Source organism: Hyperoodon ampullatus, assembly GCF_949752795.1.
Source record: "Hyperoodon ampullatus genome assembly, chromosome: 6".
In the NCBI taxonomy this organism is placed as follows: Eukaryota; Metazoa; Chordata; class Mammalia; order Artiodactyla; family Ziphiidae; genus Hyperoodon; species Hyperoodon ampullatus.
Window position 1 is genome coordinate 46,245,133 of NC_136919.1, and position 9,069 is coordinate 46,254,201.

At 53.8% G+C, this 9,069-nt stretch overlaps 1 protein-coding gene across 1 annotated transcript; it reads left to right on the forward strand.

Annotated features, from left to right (window-relative positions):
- AQP7 (aquaporin 7) lies at positions 1-8,742 on the forward strand (the record flags this gene model as incomplete). Its single annotated transcript, XM_079705879.1, is given in 7 exon segments — positions 1-141; positions 6,708-6,831; positions 7,240-7,377; positions 7,587-7,705; positions 7,923-8,140; positions 8,494-8,702; positions 8,705-8,742. Coding segments are annotated over 7 exon segments (987 nt in total).
- Positions 8,743-9,069: the final 327 nt, after the last annotated feature.

Here is a 9,069-nt window from a genome sequence, read left to right on the forward strand (position 1 = left end):
ATGGGCTCGGGCTGCTGCTTCAGGTCCACCTGCATGTCCAAGATGGTCACATCGCCTGCAATAGCAAGGATGCAAACACTACTGCAGAAGGAGATGGTGCGTGAGTTCCTGGCTGAGTTCCTGAGCACGTTTGTCATGATGGTGAGTGGGTGGGTGGCACAGGGTGAGCAGGCTCTGAGGAAGGGGCCTCAGGAAGGTAGGGCTCAGTAAGGGCAATCCATGACGCCCTCCGCACCGCTGGGCCCTGAGCCACACTGTCCATTCCCTGGCCTCTGAGCTAGGAGCCTGAGGGAGAAGCATAGGAAAATAAGGAGAGAGCTCTGTCTTTCTCACCAAGCCTTTTTGGGAGAGAAAGGGCTCATGGTACGTGGGAGCAGAATGAAATCCTGGGCTGCTTGGGGATGGGTGGGTCAGGGGCATGCCTGGAAGTGAGGAGAAGGGAAACGAAGAGCAAAGAGATTGGAGAGGACATTGAAGCTTTGAGAATTAATCCTGAGGGCAATGGGGAGACATCGAAGGTTTTCAAGCAAGGGAATGATATGGCCAGATTTGGATCTTAGAAGGAAATTCCGGGCGCAGTGTGGAGCCTAAACCAAATGGGCAAAGCTGGAGGAAGGGGAACCGAAGAGTCTGTGGCAATGACCTAGGATAGAGATAGAGACGGTGTGGAGAAGAAAGCACACATCTGAGAGAGTTATGGAAGAGGGAACCTGCGAGCAACAGATGTGGGGTAAGTGCTTAGGGGGCCGTTCCGCGGGGCCTGCGGCCCAGCGCAGGGCGAGGCGTGAGGTCAGCTTTAATGTGACCAGGTGAGGTGCCGGGGAGAAATCTCGGGGGTGGTTGGATATAGAGGTCTGGAACTCTAGAGAGTGGCTTGGGCTGGGAGTAAAGAGCTAGACTACATCAGAATATGAACTGTGGTTATAAAAATTGTCCAGTGAGAATGTACAGAAAGAGAAAAAAACTGAGTTGAGGACAGAGCCTGAAGAATGAAGAGGAGCACACAAAGGGGCCTGAGAAGGAGTGACCAGAGGGGTGAGAGGAGAAGGGGGGGACCAGGTTACAGAAGCAGCGGGGTCCACAAGGAGGGAGTGGTCAGCAGTGTGGGAGGCTGCAGACAGGCCAGAGACGTGAGCGCTGACGCCTTCTTGTAGAGTATGGCAACCTGGAGGTCCCGGGGCACCTTGGTGAGGGCTCTTTTAGTGGATGATGGGACAGAAACCATATGCAAGTGGGATGTGGGTTTTCTTGGAAACTCCCTGTCCATCCACCTGCGTCGGCCCTGCCACTTATCCCATCCAACCTCTGTTCTTAAGCTGTGGCCATGCTTGTTTGCAACTTACGAAGGCCCAGGTCCATGAAAAGAAGGGCTAGCCTCTGGGAAGGGAAGTGAAGGCGTCGGGAGCATGCCAGAGGCGGCAGGGGGCTGGGAGTTGGGAGGAGAGGATGAGTGTGGTTGTGTGTTCGTGTGTGTGTCTGTGCGTTGTGTCACGGTGTAGGAGACAGTGGGATCCACAGAGCCCAGGAGACTCTGGACACCTAGGTTCTTATCCTGATCATCATGCTGGCATCATCATGCCAGCTGGCCTTGGGCAGGTCTCTCTTTGGCTCAGAGCCTGTCTTCTCAGACATTATCAAGTGTGTTGAATCGGGCCTCCATGGGCTTTGGAGCTGGGTTTGAATTCCAGCTCTGCTATCTTCTAGCTCTGTGATCTTACATAAGCATCTTAACTGTTCAGAACTTTACTAATAGCGAGCTGGCCAACTGTGTGAAGAAGGTCAAGAGCCCGACACCCAGCGCACACATAGGACATACGTGTTGGTTGCTTGTCAAACTAACAAGCACTCTCAGCTGCTCTCCCTTCCCTGCCACTCGCTGTCTCCCCCTTCTCCATTACCTGCCCTCCTGAGCTGTGACGACAGCATCTGGATCCACTCTTGCCTTAATCCAGGGCAAAGTAATTCATTTATGATAAGACATTCCAGCCCTGTGAGGGCTGTTAAACCTTGGAACTGTGGAGGCGGGAGGGTGCCTCCTCAGAGAGCTCTTAGGGAAAGCAAGCACTGACCACATGCATTCATGCCTGCCTACTGCCCACGTTTGCGTTTTTCTTCCTTTTATTGAGATTATTATTGAGCACCTACTGCATACCAGGCACTATAATGCTAAGCCCTTATGTGCAGCATCTTCCCAAATCCTCACAACAGCCCTGTAAGGGATGTACTATTATTATCCCCATTTCACAGGTGGGGAGACTGAGGCTCCGTGAGACAAAGTCACTTGCCCAAGGTCACATTTTAAGTTAAGATGAAATCCAGTCCAGTCTAATATCCCTGTCTTGACCCTTCATCGCTATGCTCTCTGTCCCTTAGCTTAGCTGTGGATTTCTGACTGTCCCCCAGCTGAGGTAAGGCCCTCACTTTGGGTAGTTCAAGACCACTCTCCAGGCCTCGGTTTCCCTTGGGAGCAGAAACATTCGCCATTCAGTTGCTGTGAGGATCGAAGGGAAGTTACCCTTGTAAAAGAACTTTGTGAGGTTCATGCTCACAGAGGACATCGTGTTGTTGTTATTTTTAGGTGTCGGGCCTTTGTGCCAAGAAGTGGTGGCTTTTTCAGTTGATAGGAAGCTCAGTGAGTCATCAGCGCAAACCCCAGAAAAGCTAGAATGACCTTGGGCCCCATTTACTGCCGACAAGATAAGGGAAGCAGACTGTTCCACTCGGTTCCACTCTGTAACCTCCGGGGCTGTTGTCCTCTGGGCTGGGCCCGTGGCTATTGGAGGGACCTGGACAGGCTGGGCCACGTTCACTGATCAGAGGGGTTGGGTGCTGGGCTATCAGGGCCCTGGAAAACCAGCTGTAGTTGTGAGTAGTAGGGCAGGGGTTGCAAACTCGTGCTGTGGGGGGCCATAAAGAGTCACCTGAGGGTGGCGGAGATGGTGGCTAATGGCAGAGTGCTGACCTATGCGAAGATGTGGCTGCCACCACTCCAGCCGACCGTTGCCATGCCACGTAGAATGCGGGCCACTGTTGCAGAGCTTCTGATTTTGCAAGAGAAGCTGAAACTTCTGTGCTTGTGTCAAAACCAGGTTACCCAAACAAAACGTGTGCTGCACGGCTTAGGTCCAGGGGCTGCCAGTTGGCAACCTTGACACAGGAGATCACGTGGGGTTTATTCAGTCATTCATTATTTTTAGTAAATGGTTTTGAGCTCCTACTTGGAAATGGGGACCCTTGGTCTTCAGACCCTCCATGCCTGCTCCAGCCCCTGCACCTCCTGACCCCCCCAAGCCTGCCAGCCTGGCCTGGCCTGGCCTTGCTTCCCGCCCCCAGCGCTACTCAGACACTTTGCTCGTCCTTTCCTCTCTCCTTTATCTCCAGCCCCTCCCTCTCTCAACCTTAACACACTCAGGTCTCTCGACCTAAAACAGCAGAACACAGAACATCCCTTCATTTATCACACTCGCTCTCCCTCCCTCCTCAGGTAGGTTCTCAAAGGCATGTCTACCCTGGTCCTTTCAACTGTTTACCACCTACCCCCCTCACGCTTTCTGGGACCTGGTTTCATCAGACCCCATGGCCTGATGATACAGTGCTCACCACGCTACTCATGACCACTGGATGGTCACACCCAAAGGGGTGCTTTCCAGGCCTTCTCACGCTTGACCCAGAGTCTGCACATGACTGTGTGGGCCACATCCTTCTTGGGAAACTCTGCTTCTCCCTGGGGTCCAGGGCACATTCTCTTTGTTGTTCCATTTCAACAGCTGCTCCAGCTGGGGTTTCTAACGCCCACCCCTGAGGGCTGACATTCTGCCCTAGGTTCAGCCCTCAGATGCCCACTTACCCTGCGCCCTCTCCCGGGGGCCTTCATCCTGCCTGACGGCTTCAACTGCAGCCCTTGTGTCCACAGTTCTTCAGGTTTTCTTTTTTCAAAAACTCTAGAACTGTTCAAAGGAAATACAATATGAGCTACATATGTAATCTAAAATTTTCTAGTAGCCACATTAAAAAGGTGAAAAGTGACAGGTGAAATTAATTTTAATAGTTATTGTATTTAACCCATATACCCAGAATGTTACCAGTTCAACATGTAATCAATATACAATTATGAATAAGATCTTCTACATTTTCCTTTTCCTACTAAGTCTTTGAAATCTGGTGTGTGCCTTACACATACAGTAGATCTCAATTTGGACTAGCCACATTTCAAGTACATAATAGCCACATGTGGCTCATGGCCATCATATTGGATGACATGGGGTCTAGACTCTGATTTCCAGCAGTTTGGACATCTAGAGGTCCCTCAAAGACAACATATCCAAAACGCATAGACTTTTCAGAGGAGGTGCCGTCTGAATGTGGTCTTTTTTAAAAAATAATTAATTAATATTTTGGGCCACATCGGGTCTTAGTTGAGGTGCGCGGGCTTCTCTCTAGTTGTGGCGCATGGGCTCCAGAGCGTGTGGGCTCTGTAGTTTCTGGTGTGCAGGCTCTCTAGTTGAGGCATGTGGGCTCAGTGGTCGTGGGGCGCGCGGGCTGAGTTGCCCCGTGGCATGTGGGATCTTAGTCCCCTGACCAGGGATTGAACCCGTGTTCCCTGCATTGGAAGGTGGATTCTTAACCACTGGACCACCAGGGAAGTCTCTGAACATGGTTTTAGAGTATCAATTTTTCAGGATCTAGGATCAGGTATTCCAGAGGGAGGGAGTGGCGTATGCAAAAACACAGAGGCATGAGAAAGCAAGGCATGCAGGGAGCAGTGTGCTTGTTTGCTCTGAGACTGGTATAGGTGACTGCTTACATTCAAAACCTGGCTTACCATGTGCAAGATGTGTACTTCGGACAAGCCACTCAACATCTCTTAGCCTCTGGTTGCCCATCTCTCAAATGGGGAGAATAATAGTACCTAATGCATAAGTTGGTTTAAGGGTTAAAGCAGGTGACAGATAGAACTTGCTGTCATATAGTAAGTGTTCAATAAATGGTAATTTTTCTTAATAATAGTAGTAATGCTATTATTAGTAATACTAGTGCTCAGCATAGAGAACACTGGAGCAGATAAGAAACTGAGAGGTAGAAGGCATGAAATCAAGGGTCTTAAATGGTGGCTTACTGACTTTGGACTTCATCTTAGAAATGGAGGGGAACCAGTGTACGTTTGAACAAAAGGCAGACATGGTCAGATTTTTGTGTTAGGTCACTCTGGCTGCAAGGAGGAGACTGAGTAAGATCTGGGAGAATGTAAACTGAGCTGATTGTGTGTGGGGGAGGAGGGAGAGGACATCCAAGTTTCTGGCTTGGCCAACTGGGATGGGGGAACATGGGATGAAGATCACATTTTCTGAGAGATGGTGAGCTTTCAAAATAGAGCTGGAGACGCTTGTGAAGCACCCCGGAGACTTCCAGTTGGTATCTGGAAATAGGGATCTGGCTCCCAGTTGGAGGTTTTGGGAATTAGTGCATCAGGCATATATGAAGCTCTAGCCCTGGTAAGAAAACGCAGGAGTGACTGGGGTGAGATATGAAAAGGGCCAGGGATAGAACCCTGGGATCATCTGTATCTTATGAGGCAGATGAAGGAAGAAGAATGTGGGAAGGAACTGTGGACCGGGGGAGGCTACAGAGGGAAAAGGAAAACCAGGAGAGGGAGATGTCATGGAAGCCAAAGAGGAGGTACTTTCCAGAAGCACAGTGTGGTTAAGGGGGTGAAAGTCAGCACAGTTAAGTGAGACGATGCCTGAAGGGACCTTTGGGCAATCTGGAGGTTGGAGCCCTTGGACAGAGCACCGGTGTCCGTGACAGTTGGAAGCAGAAGCCGGGCTGAGGAGGGAGGGCAAGGGAAGGGATAAAGGAGCCAGCCAGCGGGTCCTTCCTGGAGCCTGACTGACATGGGAGGGGGCGTCCAGGAGTCCACCGGTGGACAGGGAGGCCAGGCTGAGGTGGGAGGCTTCACTTTCAGGAAGGAAGAGACCCTAGCGTGTGGCAGCCAGTCAAGGGGAGTGTGGAGGATACAGGCCAGGGGAAGGTCTCTGCAGAAGGAGAGAGAGGTGGGAGCAGGGGCCAGAGCTGAAGGGGAGGTGAATATAGGGGCAGGTGGGTGTTGTTGAGTGAGGGCCTCCTTTTAGGTCTCTAACCTCCCTGTGGAGGGGGTCAGTGGGCTGTGTCACCTGCTGAAATCTGGTGCTGGGGGATGGGCAAGTTCAGGAGTGATGCCCGAGGGCAATGGGAATGAGGCTGGCTCCAGGGCTGAGTGTGTGGGGCTCTTGATGGTTGGAGGTTCCTGGCAGAGTCCAGATGTGAGGCTTGGAGATTCCTTGAAGAAACTCCCTTCAGGCTAGGCTGAAGTGTGAGAAGCTCTGAGGGGTCGAATCCACACCAGCCCTGCCCTCCCGGAAGCCCTGCCTCCTCCAGGCCCTTCAGGTGCGCCTGGAGTCTAGGGACCTGGACATGCCCGTGAGAGCCCCTCACTCCACTGCCCCACCCCGGCTCCTTGCACAGCCCTCACCCAGCTCTCACTGGTCATGTCTGAGCGGCCTTGGCAGGGGCAAGGGGGAGAGGTCACGAGGAGGGAAGTCTCTGGAGGAGGGGGGCGGGCAGAGGGTCCCCAAGGGCAATGCCGGGGAGGCTAGCGCGGGAGGGGCGGAACGCTGCTGTGAGGTTGGGGTTGCTGGGTGGGCAGCTCCCTCAGAGGCCCTCTCCCACAGGTGTTTGGTCTCGGCTCCGTGGCCCACATGGTTCTAGGAGACAAGATGGGGAGCTACCTCGGTGTCAACTTGGGTTTTGGCTTTGGAGTCACCATGGGAGTGCACGTGGCAGGGAACATCTCTGGTGAGTGGGCTGGGCCCCACCTGACAGGCACGGCCAGGTGTCCCCTGTGGGCTCCTGCTGCCCCCTTCCGGCCGTCCCCTTCTCCAAGTCAGCCAGTGCCTTGCCCTCACGGGCCGCTTGGAGGGAGAACACCCTGAGCCCTTTTCCTCTGCTCAGACGCTTCACGAGCCCCCTTGATCCCTTGGTTTTACTAGCTGGGTCAACTTAGGGAAGCGATTGAAACTCTCCATCCCTCACTTTCCGTAATGGCTAAATGGAGATGGTGGTGCCTGCCTCGCCGGGTCCTTTTGAGGACTGAGTGAGTACGCTCCACGAACGCTAGCTGTTATTATTGTTGCTGTTGTTGCTCTCAGTATTACTGATTGTTGTTGTTTGTTTCTACGCCGACACACTTGACCCTCCCTGCAGGGGCCCATATGAACGCGGCCTTGACCTTCACCAACTGTGCACTAGGCCGCATGTCCTGGAAGAAGTTTCCCGTGTATGTTCTGGGTCAGTTCCTGGGTTCCTTCCTGGCTGCTGCCACCATCTACTGCCTCTTCTACAGTGAGTGTCCCGCCCTGGGTTGTCCATCTCTGGCCTCAGCCTCCTCCCCTGAAATATGGGTTGATCCAACCGAGTGTCCTAGCCTGTGAAAATGTCTGGGAGAGAAAAGTCTTGAAGGGGCTCCCTGCCCTCCATCCTACAACCTCATCTCTGAGACTGCAGTGGGGTTTGGCTGGGGGCAGGTTTATACTCAATCTGTGTTTCCACAGCCGCCATCATCGACTACTCGGGGGGAAGGCTGACAGTGACTGGTCCCACAGCCACTGCTAACATTTTTGCCACCTACCTTCCTGACCACATGACCTTGTGGAGGGGCTTCCTGGATGAGGTCAGTGGTCCAGGGTGGGTGCCCCTCCTCAAGCCCTCCCCAACTCAGGAGGGGGCCAGCAGGCAGTCCCTCATGGTGAGGAGGACAAGAACTCTGGATGGGGACTTGTCCTTGTGCCAGGACATGTTTCTGCCAGTGGGTTTGGGCTGGGGGCACTGCTGAGGCCCTATGGCCTGGTTAGGGGTCCCAGGTGGCTGCCACGGTGTCTGCTCCCCAGGTGTTAGTGACAGGGATGCTTCAGCTGTGTCTCTTAGCCATCACGGACAAGGGGAACAACCCAGCACTGGAAGGGACACAGGCCTTGGTGATCGGCATCCTTGTTGTCATCATTGGAGCGTCCATGGGCATGAACTCAGGATATGCCATCAACCCCTCCCGGGACCTGCCTCCACGCTTCTTCACCTTCATTGCTGGCTGGGGCACACAGGTCTTCAGGTACTGCCTTGTCCAACCCATTCCTGTGAGTCTTCCGTGGGTTCCCTACATGTGGAGGGGTGGAGTAGCCTGGGAGCATCCTGCAGAGCTCCCAGTGGCCTGGGGAGGCAAGGGTGGGTCCTGACTGTCCTCCAGACCCTGCTCCTGGACTGAATGTCAACCCTGCCCCAGACCCGCCTCTGTCCCTGAATCAGGCTGAAGCTGATAGGTGCCCCAGGCTCAGGGGCAACTCCCGCGCTAGGGTGGGGTTTCTCCTCTACTCTCAGGCCCTACTCTCTGTCTTGGCCTGAGGTAGATGCAGGTGCCAGGTTGGGCATCGGCCCCCTAAGCAGGCCTCTGCCTCTTGCCTGCAGCACCAAGAACTGGTGGTGGGTGCCAGTGGTGGCCCCACCCCTGGGTGCCTACTTAGGTGCCATCATCTACTTGATCTTCATTGGCTCCAGCATCCAACGGGAGCCCCAGATACTGGAGACTCCCTCGACATGTGAAGACCACAGAACACCTGTGTTGCCCGAGACCATGTCTCACCCACCCGTGACCTCTTCCCTCACCCCTGTCTCTGTGTCCCCGACAACAGACCTTCAGTCCTCTCCCACCCTTAAGTGACTCCATCTGCCTAGAGCACCTCTAAGTAAGACTATTTGTGACCCCATCCCCATCCCAATAAAAAAAGCCTTGTCCCACAGTGGCACCCCCGGTTTCTGGGTGCCTCCTGTGGTTGGGCTTCCCTCCTGGATTCTTCCAGAAGCCCCAGGGTTATGCCGTAGCCCAAGGCTGAGCACAGAGCTGAGAGGCCTCCGACTCCTTCCGGCCCTGGGAGCTGGGTCGCCCCTGGGGAAGAAAGTGGAAGGGCCAACCTGTGGCCTCAGTAAGAACAGGATCAGATCGCAGGACACTGGACACAGAACAGTGGACTTTCAGGCACAGGG